The sequence below is a fragment of the Psammomys obesus genome, unplaced genomic scaffold, assembly GCF_907164565.1.
Source record: "Psammomys obesus unplaced genomic scaffold, mPsaObe1.curated_primary_1811, whole genome shotgun sequence".
Classification (NCBI taxonomy): Eukaryota; Metazoa; Chordata; class Mammalia; order Rodentia; family Muridae; genus Psammomys; species Psammomys obesus.
Window position 1 is genome coordinate 58,765 of NW_026593874.1, and position 13,518 is coordinate 72,282.

The window sequence follows — 13,518 nt, forward strand, 5'->3', positions numbered from 1 at the left end:
TGTGTGTGTGTGTGTGTGTGTGTGTGTGTGTGTGTGTGTGTGTGTGTATGTGTGTGTGTGTGTGTGTGTGTGTGTAGCCGGACACTCCCCCATTGGCTCATCAACATTTTCTGTTTTATTGACACAGAGTCTCAGTGTGTAGCCCTGGTTGCCCTGGAGCTCTGTAGACCAGGCTAGCCTCAAATTCACAGAGATCCGACTGCCTCTGCCTCCCAACTGCTGGGACAAGAACCATGCACCAGCCATGCCCGGCTGGCATTGAACACGACTGCCAGCCGTCCTGGGGCTGAGCACTGCTGAGCCTTCAGCTCTCGAAGCCCCGAGTTCAGCACCTTTGTGGAAGCCACGTTCAGATGAGTTGAGGGAAGGGAAGAGTTCAGGAGCGTGTTAGGGCCTCGGAGATGACAGCGTTTCTGTGCTGGTCACTAAGGTGGCGTCACCTCACTTCTGCTTCTTCCTGTCCTTGGGGTTGTGCCGTGGGCATAGCGCTGCCATCTACATCCCCTGTCACTTGACCCACACTCCCTTCCCTTCCCTGCTCCTGGTTCTTTTAACTAGAGGAGATAAAGGGCCAGAGAGATGGCCGGTGATCAAAAGCACTGGCCGCTCCCCAGGGGCTCCAGGTTCAGTCCCCAGCGCCCACAAGGTAGTGACCGCTTGTCTGTAACTCCAGCTCCAGGAGTTTGAAGCCCTTTCCTGGCCTCCACAGGTGCTGCTGTAGGCAGTGCAGAGACACACATGCAGGCGGGACACCCATTCACATAAAATGGTAAAATTCATGAGGGAGGGGATAAGCTGGGTGCACACTTGGGAGGCTGAGGTGGGTGGGTCTCTTGAGTGTTCAAGGTCAGCCTGGTCTGCAGAGTGAATTCCAGGCCAGCCAGGACTACAGAGACTACAAAAAAAAAAAAAAAAAAAAAAAAAAAAAAAAAAAAAAAAAAAAAAAACAAAAAAAAAAAAAAAAAAAAAAAAAAAAAAAAAAAAAAAAAAAAAAAAGAACAAGAAATAAAGCCCCCCTAATAGAGACCAGGGCTTGGGATAGGTGGAAATCCCATAAACTGTGTTTCTAGAATTCATGCACATGGATTTAGGTCCTGGCTTAATAAAAAGCAAACAGCTTGTGAGGAATGGTCCAGAACCTTTCCTAGTGTACTTAATTTTTTCTTTTTATTCCCAAGAGATTATCTGTCCCTAACCTATTTCCTGCTGGGGATAAAACCCAAGGGTCCCTCACTGGGGAATTCTAGGCAGGGGCTCCACCACTGAGCCACACCCCAGTCCCTCACTGGGGGATTCTAGGCAGTTGTTCTGCCATTGAGACATAGCTCCATTTTTTTTTTTTTTTTTTTTTTTTACCAAAGTGTAATATACTCATACATACACTTGTGACTTGCACAAATTATAAAGTTTGTATCTTTGAATTTTCACAAACTAAACACTCTCAGCAAAGCCAGCTCCTTCTGCTGAAACATTGTCCCAGTCTCTAACCTGCCTAGCTTTGGGCTAAGTGGAGTTGTATTGTAATGTATCACACCTGTGCTTGCCTGACACTGTTCCTCAGTGCCGTGTAGCTGCAGAGGTCAGGCTGGCGCAGTCTAGTTTCTGTCAAACAGATGGGTGCTGGACTTTGTTGTTGTGACTCTGTTTCACTAAGAACATTGTAGCAGTGGCGTTTGTGACTTTGTTTTGAGCTTCTGTGGTCTGCTCGGAGGAGCGGAGTTGCTGGTGTCCCTGTGTCTGAGCTTTAGCAGACACGGCAAGAGCCTTTCCCAGAGTGGCTGCAGCGCCCGTGACTGCGAGCCTACTGCTCTTCCTTCTTGGAGCCTGCATGAAAGCACCCTGCCTTGGGTGCTGATTGGCCATTTGAGAAATCCCCTTTGGGGGGTGCTCTGGAGAAATTGGAGATTAACAAGTGGGTGTATTGCTGTGTCCCAGAATTGAGCGGCCAAGGCAGGATGAGGTGGGGTTCTGGACCAGCCTGTGCAGCATAGAGTCTATCTCAGAAAACCAAGTTCTGGGGATGTGTTGGTAAAGCATCTGCCACGCGTGTGCGTGTGCTCTGGGCTCCATCCCAGCACCGTCCCAAAACGGGGTGGGGGCGGTATGACCTTTTCACTAATTTTGGAATTGCGTTTTCTGGAGCCATGTCCTTTGACTCATGTCTTCCCGCCCTCCGTGAGTCACCTTGCCTTGATTTTTACGATTTATGTATTATTTTAAATTTTCATTTTATGTGCATCTTAGTTAGATTTCTTTTTTTTTTTAAGATATATTTATTTTATGTATATGAATGCACTGTTTTCACACACACCAGAAGAGGGAATCAGATTTCATTACAACCTTGTGGTTGCTGGGAATTGAACTCAGGACCTCTGGAAGAACAGTCGGTGCTCTTAACTGCTGAGCCATCTCTCCAGCCCTTAGTTAGATTTCTATTGCTGTGGTAAAACACCACGATCAAGAGCAACTTGGGGAAGAAAAGGTTTGCCCTAACAGCTGTTCTGTCACCCGGGGAAGTCGAGTCAGGCACTGGTGGAGCTCTCAGAGGGCCGCGTATTTCCTGTTATCATTCCTGGGTGCCCCCAGCCCAGCTTGATGGAGGCATTTTCTCAGCTGAGGCTCCCTCCTCCCCTGAGGCCCCAGCATGTGCCAACACGGTGCTCTGCATACGTGTCTAGGCACTGGGTGCCTGGTTCCTGAAGAGGCTAGACAGGAAGTTAGACCCTGAGACGTGGGTTACAGGCTGTGGGGCCGAGACCCACACTCTTGCCTCTGACAGCGCAGCTCCAAGCAAGCGATTGCGCCAGCCCTGCCTTTTCATTCTTAGTTGTGCCTTTTTAAAAATTAATTATTGATTACAGTTTATTCACTTTGTATCCTGGCTGTAGCCCCCTCCCTCATCTTCTACCAGTCCTTCTCTCCCTCTTCTCCTCTACACCCCTCCCCTAGTCCACTGATAGGGGAGGTCCTCCTCCCCTTCTATCTGACCCTAGCTTATCAGGTCTCATCAGGACTGGCTACACTGTCCTCCTCTGTGGCCTGGTAAGGCTGCTACCCCCTCAGGGGGAGGTGATCATAGAACTAGCCACTGAGTTCATGTCAGAGACAGCCCCTGCTCCCCTTACTAGGGACCCACATGGAGACTGAGCTGCCATGGGCTACATCTGTGCAGGGGCTCTAGGTTATCTCCATGCCTGGTCCCTGGTTGGTGCAGCAGCCTTTGCAGGGCCCCGTGGGCCCAGACTTTTTGGTTCTGTTGCTCTCCTTGTGGAGCTCCTGTCCCTTCCAGGTCTTTCTATCTCCCCCTTCTTCCATAAGGTTTCCTACACTCTGCCCAAAGTTTGGCTATGAGTCTCAGCATCTGCTTTAGTACCCTGCTGGGTAGAGTCCTTCAGAGGCCCTCTGTGGAAGGCTCCTGTCCTGTTCCCTATTTCTTCCCACTTCTGATGTCTATCTTGTTTGCCCATCTAAATGAGGATTGAGCATCTTCCCTAGGGTCCTCCTTGTTATTTAGCTTCTTTAGGAGCATAGATTTTAGTATGTTTATGTTATCTAATATCCACTTATGAGTGAGTATACACCATGAGTTTCTTTCTGCTTCTGGGTTACCACACTCAGGATGATCTTTTCTAGTCCATCCATTTGCCTGCAGATTTCATCATTTCCTTGTTTTTGACTGCTGAGTAGTAGTCCATCTGAGAGTCACTAACCTTGGTTGAATCTTGTGATAAAAAGATCAGAAGCTGGGCGAGCAGATGCCTTAGACAGCAAAGCACTTGCTGTGCAGCGAGCCTGAGCTCAGTCTCCAGAGCCACCTTCAGGCCTGCCCGGGCAACTCAGACCTGTCTGAGAGCCAGAGAGTAAAGCGAGGCCCTGCAGAATGCTCGTGCCAGGCCCGAGACTCCGTCTCCAGCAACCCAGACAAGACACAGACAAGGTTCTAATTTAATTCCATTTCTTTAGCTACCTTTGTGTCTCTGTGTGTGTTGTGTGCTTCTCTTTCTCTTTCTCTCTCTCTCTCGTAGGTGCCTTCCCACCTACTAGACAAATGCTGTCCCACTGAGTCATGTTCCAGCTGACCTTCTTTTTTCTTTTTCTTTTTTGATTATGCTTAATATTTTTAGAACTTGGGGATTCAACCAGGTATGGTAGAAAACATCTGTGGTCTCAGTACTCAGGAGGCAGAGGCAGGAGGACCAGCACAAGTTTGAGACCAGCCTAGTATCCCTAGCCAGTGATTCAAAGCTTGGGAAATAGAACTTTAGAGTTCTCTGTCTACCACAAAACCAGGAAGGTTCTCTCTTCTTTCCTGGGAATGTAGTAACCACTGCTTTGACATTTGTGTGTGTGTGGACCGCTCAGAACTGACTTTCATGAATTATGTAAAGCAGGGGCTCAGAATACATCTTTCCCATGAGCGTTCAAATGAGTGCGATAGTCTGGCCTTCACACATGCTTAGCTTTGTCAGGAATCAGCATCCTCTGCTCGTGGGCTCACTGGCCCTCTGCTCTGTTGGCCTGTCCTGAGCACTGAGCTTACTTCAGCGTTAGTGTTCACCAGAGTTCATTTCTAGTCCTCCTTCAACCATGAAAAACTTTTGAGCCAAGTGTGGGGCTGCACGCCTGTAACCCCAGCTCTCTCAAGGCAGAGATAAGCAGATCTCTGAGTTCAAGGCCAGCCTGGACTACAGAGCCAATTCAAGAACAGCCAAGGCTACACAGAGAAACCAAGTCTCAAAAACAAACAAAGGAAAAAAAAACCTGTGTGTGTGTGTGTGTGTGTGTGTGTGTGTGTGTGTGTGTGTATACAGCTTACAGGAGCTGGCTCGTCAGATTGGTGGCAGCTGCCTTTTACCCACTGAGCCCGCTCACTGGCCCCAGCTTCATTGTTCCTTTGAAGTTTCCATGTGTGGCCTCAGAGGCTGACTTTTTGAGAATTGGGTCTCCCCTCCCACCTTGTTTTGAGGCGCGGCCTCTCCTGTTTCCGTCGCTGTGGGGTACTCAGGAAGGTTGGCGTGTGCCCTTCTGGTCAGCTGTCTCTGACCCACCCACCCCTGTTGTAGGAGATACCAGAGTCCACCCAACAGATCTGGCTTTTTGTGTTGTTGTTTTGCCAGACAAGGTTTCTCTGTGTAGCCCTGGCTGTCTTAGAACTCTAAGCTCTGTGGACCAGGCTGGCCTTGAACTCAGAGATCGGCCTCTGCCTCTGCCTCCTGAGTGCAGGATTAAAGGTGTGTCTCCCCCTCTAGGCACCCTGCCAGCCCCACTGTCTTATTTTCGTTTCATTTGGGGTGTGTCTTGGGTGTGTGTCTGCTCACAAGGGTTCCGGAGCGCCATAGCAGTCAGAGGAGAGCCTGTGGGAGTGGGTCTCCTCCCACCGGGTGGCCGCTGTTTCAGTCCGCTAAGCCAGCCACCATCTTGTTTTCAGAGATCTCGCCCTCTCCCTCCCTCCCTTTCCTACCCGTTTCTCTCTCACACTGGAGTCTGGAGGTTGCTGCTTTGCTAGACTGGCCACAGGCCTTTCAACCCCTACAACCCCTACACACACACACACACACACACACACACACACACATACACACACACACACACACGTCCATGCAAGCACACACACAGTGAAGCTCTTACCTTAAACACAAAATTGGTGGCATTGGTTAGGGGACGGAGGATAAGGCAAACCTGGGGGAAAGGGGTTTCCATAAAGAGCCAATATGGACAGCGGGCCTGGCACACGCCCGTAATCTCAGCATGGGGCAGAGACAGGTGGGGCTCCGGGAGTGTGGGGCCAGCCTGCTGCACACGGAGAGCCTTCCTCAGAGAATTGGCCTCCCTCCGTCCTGGACCCTGGGTCGCTCCCTCAGAGGCTGGCCGCCCCAAGGCGTCTGTGCAGGCACTTCCCGCTCTTGCTCGAACTGCACAGGGTGCTCTGGAGCGGCGGGTCCCGTGAACACCTCACAGATCTTGCTATTTCAGTGGCTGTCTGGGGTCCTTTTGTGACACTGATGATCTCTTTGATGTGTTCCAGATCAGGTCTTTGTTCCCACCCCAAGCCCTGGCGCGGTGACTGTTCTGGGACCCGAGTTTCTGTTCACAGATGCTCAGCCGGTCAGGACACGGTGTCTTAGAGCTAGGCTCAGGCACCGTCCGCTGTCCTCAGCACTGGGTTCGCAAAGAGGGTCTTCAAAGAAGTCTCAAAACCTTGACCAAAACCGCTAGGAAGATCAGTGGTTCGAGGCCAGCCTAGGCTATTTAGTGAGACCCTGTCTCAAACAGACTAATGAATGAATAGTGAAGAACACTGAGGCTCAATCCTTAATATGACAAAAAAAAAAAAAAAAAAAAAAAAACCAGAGGCGGGGTGGAGGCGGGGACCCTTGGCCCTTTACTTGAGAGCCCAGGGCTGTAAATTGCAGTCCTGTGTCCTGACTGTCAACCCAAGTTCTGTGCTAGGCCCTTCTGTCATGCCTGTAAGGTCAGGCTGCTACAGACGGGCCTCAAGCCCAGGCCCTCAGAGGGCAGCTTGGCACTCCGGCATGATCAGACTGTGGGGTGCGTGGCCCTTACGTGGCCTCTGAGCCGTCCTTCCCGCTGCTCTGTCCGCTGGCCCTGGGCTGGATGCCTCACCCCTACCCTGTGCTCCCACAGCCCCAGCACAGGCTCTGGCTCCAGCTCTCCAGCTCCTGGTCTGCCTGGCTTCTCCCACGTCCACTCCCCAACCCTGCCCACTGGCGAGCAGTCTGGCACAGGGCTTAAGCGGAGAGCTTAGGGGCCTGGAGTTCCAGCGACTCAGGACTTTGCTCTCCAGCCCTCCGTGTCCTCAGCTGGAAGAGGTAACAGTGCCTCCCACGCTGACACGGCTGTCACCGCAAGCCCACGGGAAACGCTGGCGGCCGCCGCCGTCAGCTATTATTAGGATCATCTCACACTCCCATCCTTGCTTCCGCAACGTTGGATTTGGAGAAGCAGCTTGGGCGGGAGCGAAGCCCCAGCCCCCTCTGTCCCGTTGTCCCTTAGCTTTTTCTGTGGTCTGGGAGCGCAAGGGCCTGTGAGGTAACCTGGTCTCCTGGGATCTGTGGCTTTTTAAATTCAGCCCCGTAACTCAGAAACTTAGAACTTTCTTCTCCTGATTCTGAGGCTGCTTGGTAGTTCTCAACTTGTCACTCAGAGGCCAGGAGGACATGGAAGCCCAGAATTTCCACGGCTACCCCTGCTGGGCTTCCAATCTCGGCCACCTGCCCTATGGGCTGGCCTGGGCTGGCCTGCATGGTGGTCTCAGAACTGCCCTGCAGGCTGAGGCTCTGGAGGTCAGCCTGATTTCTACGCCCTGTCAGGGCCTGTCTCAAAAGGCTGCCAGGAAGTGGGAGGTGGCTGCCGCCTGCTGATGAAGAGGCATGGGGTAGCTGGGATAGCCTCATCTGCCACTTGCCTCTCTGAACTCCAGGGGTGTGCGTTAAAAACAAGCTCAGGCCTTCCGTCCCAGCTATTTGGGAGACAGAGGCTGGAGAATCCCAAGTTCAGGTCTCCTCTGGTCTGCAGTGTGACCCCACAGTCAGCCTGGCCAAGTTAGTGACACCCTATTTCAAGATGCAAAAAGAGGGCTGGCTGTAGCTCAGCAGTAGAGCCCCTGCCTAGAGTCCCCAGTGAGGGGCTGGGGTGTGGCTCAGTGGTGGAGCCCCTGCTTAGAGTCCCCCAGTGAGGGGCTGGGGTGTGGCTCAGAGGTAGAGTCCCTGCCTAGAATGCCCCAGTGAGGGGCTGGGGTGTGGCTCAGAGGTAGAGCCCCTGCCTAGAATGCCCCAGTGAGGGGCTGGGGGGTGGCTCAGTGGTGGGGCCCCTGCCTAGAATCCCCCAGTGAGGGGCTGGGGGGTGGCTCAGTGGTAATGTGTTTGCCTACCATGCCTGGGCCCACGATTCAATCCCTAGCTTTGCAGAGAAAAAAGTATAAAAATACTCCTTTCAGTACTGACTTCTGTGAGTATTTAGAGCCAGATGATGTGAGGCAAGTGAGAGGACTCAAAAAGCAAAAGCAGAAGCAGAGCACGGGCCGCTGGAGCCCCGGCTGCTGGCTCTTGCAGGGACCCAAGTTTGCTTGCCTGCACCCACACGGTGTCCTCACAACCGCCCCTCACTCCGGTTCCGGGGACCCAGTGCCCCCCTCTGGCCTCTTTGGGCACCAGGCACGTTTGGGGTACACCCACAGACATGCAGGCCTAACACCCATAGGCATAAAATTTTAAAATCTCAAAAGAACACCAGCAAAAGACCATCCACACAGCAAAAGGCCAGGCACTGAGATCTGGCAGGTGTCCTGTGTGGCCTAAAAAAAGTATTAGAATGTGAATGAGTTGCTAACGTTCATAATCAGGAGATTTTACAAAACAATCTAGGCTTCCAAATTCTCTGGCAGTTTCTCGCCATCTGGCTTGTCAGGCCTGCCTCGGCGGCTCGGCTGGAGTGAAGTCCTGGTGAGGGATGCTCTCTGGAGGTGCACTGGTGGCTCACAGCGCTGCTTCACTGAGTCGCTGCCACTGTGTGGAAAAATGAAGATCTCTAAATTGAAACTAGCCGCGTGTGCGCCTACAGCCAGAGAGCAGGGGCTGTTTGGCGGGACGATCTGGTCCAGCGTGCTTGTGCGTGTCATAGCGATACTTTGGTAGGGTGTGCCCTGGGAGAATCCTGAGACCTTCACTCTGGTTTGATGCAAGCCCCGGCTGGATGCCCCCCAAAGCCCCCCCTTGATCCTCCGTGAACTTTGGGTTGGCTGTGGAGATTCGGGTGTCTCCCTGTAACAGTCTGAGCAGAGGCCAGCAGAGCACACACTCACCCATACCCCTCAGCGCTCAGGCCTGTTTTCCGCTCACGCCATTCCTTTTGTTTTCTTTGTTTGTTTTGAGACCGTTTCTCTGTGTATCCTTGGCAGTTTCTGGAACGCCCTCTGCAGCCCAGGCTGGCCCCAGACTCACAGATCTGCCTGCCTCCGCCTCCCTTGCGCTGGAACTAAAGGCGTACAGGTCCACAGCTCGGCCTCACAGCATTTCTAAAGGAAGAAAAGTGGATTGTGTTAGCTAGGCGTGATAACACACACCTGTAACTTGAGCTCCAGGGTAGCAGAGGCGGGAGAGCAGGAGTTCAAGGCCAGTCTTGTCCGTACATTGAGTTCTGATATGGCCTGAGTGACTAGAGACCCAGTCTCAGAAGATAGCAGGCTGCCAGGTGTGGTGGGCTGTGATCCCAGCACTAGGGAGGCAGAGGCAGGCGGATCTCTGTCAATTCGAGGCCGGCCTGGTCCACAAAGCCAGTCCAGGACAGCCAAGGCTACACAGAGAAGCCTTGAAAAGTTTTTGAAAAACCCTGAAATGAATGAATAAGTAGCAGGGCTGTGGAGACAGCTCACTCTGGCTTGTAATACTAACGCTCGGGAGGCAGAGTCAGGCAGACAGCCTGGCCTACTCTCCCCATCCCAGGGGAGAGACACTGCAGGGGGGTCCCAGAGAGATATAAGAGCACCGGCTGCTCTTCAGGGGACAGGGGTTCAGTTCTCAGCACCCACGTGGGGGCTCACAACCGTCCGCAACTCAAGTGCAGGGAATCCAGTACCACCTCCTTGCCCTCGATGGCGGCAGGAAAACGCCGTAGACACAACATAAAGCCAAGGTGGCTGGTTCCTGAGGAATGACACCGAGTTGGCCCCTGGCTCCCACGAGCATGTACACTCGACACACGCACACACAAGTGAGCACGCAGGAGGTCTCATCCGGCCTACCCCGGGCACTCCTCTCCAGTGGTGCACGTGGGCCCTGGGATCCCGGCTCGGACCCCAGCTCTCCATCCTGACCCCAGCTCTCTGGTTCACGCAGGAGAACCCATACGTCATGCGGCGGCCCAACTTCCAGGCCCTGTCGGGGAACGAGCGCTTTGAGGGCTTCTGCGTGGACATGCTCCGGGAGCTGGCCGAGCTGCTGCGCTTCCGCTACCGCCTGCGCCTGGTGGAGGACGGGCTGTATGGAGCGCCCGAGCCCAACGGCTCCTGGACCGGCATGGTCGGCGAGCTCATCAACCGGGTACGGCCGCCAGGGCTGGGAGAGGAGGGGGGAAGGCAGCGGGGGCGGGGGGCGAGGGAGGCGCAGGGCTGACGGCGGGCAGGCCGGAAAAGCACATGACAGCGACAGGAATCAGGCAAAAGCCTGAGGCCTCTTTAGGAATAAGGCCAAGAGCAAGGGCTGCTGTGTGTCCAGCACCGCCGGGGAGGCCTGGCACGCTTCGGGCACCTAGGATTGTCTGTTGGGGCCCAGGGATGTGCAGCTCAGTTGGCAGAGCGCCTGCCTAGCATGCTCGAGGCCCTGGGTGCAGCCCCCATAGGCTGGCAGGATGGCATGTCTGTAATCCTAGCACTTGAGCCGTGGATTCAAGGTCAGCCTTCGTTACATTGTAAGTTTAAGGCCAGCCTGGGTGATGTCGCCTGAGACCCTGTTGCAAAACCAACTAAATGGGGGAGAAAACAAGCAAAACAAAACTAGGAGCTGTCCAGAGGCGTCTGTGAGCGCCTGCTCTGTGTCTCGCCCCGTGCTGGGCTCAGCGAGCGGGACCATGCGCCCAAGAGCATAGTGTCTTGTTAGGGTCCACGAAGCAAATGGCCACAGCCCGGGGCTGTGTGGATTCTGATGGAGCAAGCTCAGAGAGGCCCAGAGCAGACCCCAAACCGTGACGCGGCACCCTAACTTCCAGGAGAGACGTGGCCAGCTGGGCTCATGAGTCAGGTGTGGCGCGCACCTGTGGTCTGAGCACATTGAAGGCTGAGGGGGAGGATCACAGGGTTAGGGACAACCTGAGCTGCAGGGCAACCCCCCTTCATACACACACACACACACACACACACACACACACACACCTGTAGTCACAACAGACAGAGCGGAGGCAGGAGGATTGCCAAGGCCAATCTCATGGTGAATTCCAGACCAGCCAGGACTACACAACGAGACCATGCCTCGGAAAACCAGCCTCCCGCCCCCACCCCCGCCCACCCAAAAAGGAGGGAAAGGCATGATGGCGAAGTCAGGGTCGAGGGGGTAACGGGATCAAAGGGAAGGTGCGCAGAGGTGGCCTGAGAGCCGGGCACTCTGGGTGAGGCGCTGGGCCCACCTGTGCGTGGGAGGTGCTCTGATGACGGGGAGGGGGGGAGGAGCGGGCAGTGGGAGGCCGGAGGCCGGCGCACAGCGGGGAGACTAGTCTGGATCCGCCAGCCGCCTGGAGCCCTTGGGTGGACCTGTTCTCTACCCTGAACCCCTCGTCCCTCCCTGAGACAGGGTGACACCTGGCAGGTCTGTGGCCAGGGTCTCCGGCAACACCGGCCACGTCTTCATGTGCCTCTTCTCAGACACAGGGCCTGTGGAGTTTTCATGTGTGTGCATGTGGATGCGTGTTTCTGCATGTATATGGCACACGTGTGTGGCTGGCTGTGTGTGCAGTAGCTCAAGTCGCTTCTGTTTTCCTTTCCTTCTTTTTCAAATAGGGTTTCTCTGTGTAGCCCCGGCTGTCCTGGAAATCACTCTGTAGACCAGGCTGGCCTTGAACTCAGAGATTCGCCTGCCTCTGCCTCCTGAGTGCTGGGACTAACGTGGTCGCCACTGTGCCCAGCTTCAGGCTGCCCTCAAGCTCAGTTTGTAACTGACTCTGACTGTCCCGCCCCCCCCCCCCCCCCCCGTCTCCCAGATGTTTCCCACCGTGCCTCTGGGGGGTGCTGGGGCCTGAGCCCAGGGCTTTGCACTTGCTAGACAAACCACCAACAGAGCCACACTCCTGACCTCTAGAGACTTTGTCATTTATTCCAGAGAAAACCAGGCCAAAAACTGATAGAGGCAAGACCGCCAAACAGACGCCTGGTCCGACACCCAGCTGGTGTGCAGAGCAGGGCACTGCAGTGGAGCGGCCTTGACATGGGGCCGGGCTCACCCTTCTGTCTCTCCCAAGCCAGGGTTTACTTCTTTGGAACCCCTGAAAGTCATCCAGACAGACATAAGCAGGGTACTCTGTTACAAGGACGTTTGTCCCTCAGGGCGTTGAGTCTCTGTTATTTGAACAGTTATTTGAACAGCGGAACTTTTCCTCAGTGAGAGCCTCTTCAGAAACTCACAGGAAAGTAGAGCTTCTGTGGGGGAGGCAGGGTGGGGGCCCCGAGTCCTGACTGCTTCCCCCCCAGCCTGCAGACAAGCCCCAAGGCACGGCCCCAAGGCTGCCAGCTGGCTTGAAAGCTTTGCCCCAAACCTGTGGTAAGGCCTGAATCCCTGCAGCCTGGGCAGGGGGGAGGGGCACGGCTGGTGGTCGCGTACCCACCCCGGCTTCAGGCGTCCTGGGTGTCTGCAGCCTGCGTGTGCGCGTGTGTGTGTGTGTGTGTGTGTGTGTGTGTGTGTGTGTGAGAGAGAGAGAGAGAGAGAGAGTGTGGACAAGCCCCTGTGTTTGTGTGTAGTCAGACAGTTCGCAGGAGCTGGTTTTCTCTTCCCGCACGGGCTCTGGGGACACTTGAGCCTTCCGGCTTTCCCGGCCAGGCCATGGCACTGGAGGCCCCACAAAGTCGGAGGGCAGCCCTGTGAGCGGCGTGCCGCTGCTGCTGTGAGCCTGACCTCAGGCGGCTCTTTGCTGGTGGCGCGGGCCTCGCCAGCTGAGCACAAGGAGTGGTGCCCGTTAGCACACGGCCGAGCCCCGAGTCTCGCTCTGCTGTGCCCTCCTGGGTGACCTGGTCAAGTCACTCAGCCTCCACACAAGACTGGGGGACAGCCCTGGCCCGCAGCACGGCTGTGAGGAGTGAATGAAAGAATCGGTAAAGACCTGGGCAGGGCCCAGGGTGCTGAGGTGTCAGGTGTCGCCTGCCTGTGACCTTCCCTGTGCCTGTTCTTAGTCACGTCAGGGGCGTAGTAGATTGTAGAGGACATGGTAGGCCTGGGGCTGGAGGAAGGGCCTGGTGAGGGCTGGAGTGCAGAGTGCAGACCCCGATGACCCCTGGGAAGAGGCATAAGGGAGGAGGATACTGCGCCTCTCCTCACGTCCGACTGGGGCGTTGACAGAGGGAACGGTGGCGGAGCCGGCCAGGAGCGGCCTCTGAGACCGGGATTGCTGAGCCTGCACCGCCTGCCGTGCTGGCCAGGCTTGCAGAGGTGTGGGAGTCTGCACCACGCCACCGCCAGCGGCGGGGCCCAGCTGGCTTCACACCACGTGCCGGAACTCTCTAGTTACTTAACTCGGAGCGTCACTCATCTGCCAGATCCCGGCCTGGGGCTCAGCAGCACGGGGATACATGTGTCCCAGCCCCAGCGCTGCGGCCCGCGTGTCTGCCCCTAAGGCTACAGCCTCTGCGGACCGGAGGAGGCCTGACAACCAGGACCGTGCTCGCTGCGGTGGTCAGACCCTCCTTCAGGACTTTGGCTTCGCTTCCCACCCTGTAGCCTCATGGTGAGGGGAGGGTTAGGGCCTCAGACGCAGCCAGGCCCCTGTGGGCGACTGGGCGAACCAGAGCGGGCATCCCAGCAG

General features: G+C 55.3%; 1 protein-coding gene across 1 annotated transcript in view; it reads left to right on the plus strand.

The window, feature by feature from the left end:
- Nucleotides 1–13,518, plus strand: part of Grik5 (glutamate ionotropic receptor kainate type subunit 5) — a gene marked incomplete at its 3' end in the record, with an annotated part of 50,637 nt that overhangs the window by 13,149 nt on the left and 23,970 nt on the right. Inside the window, 1 exon segment of the mRNA XM_055617361.1 lies at nt 9,855–10,058. Coding sequence (XP_055473336.1) covers nt 9,855–10,058 — 204 coding nt within the window.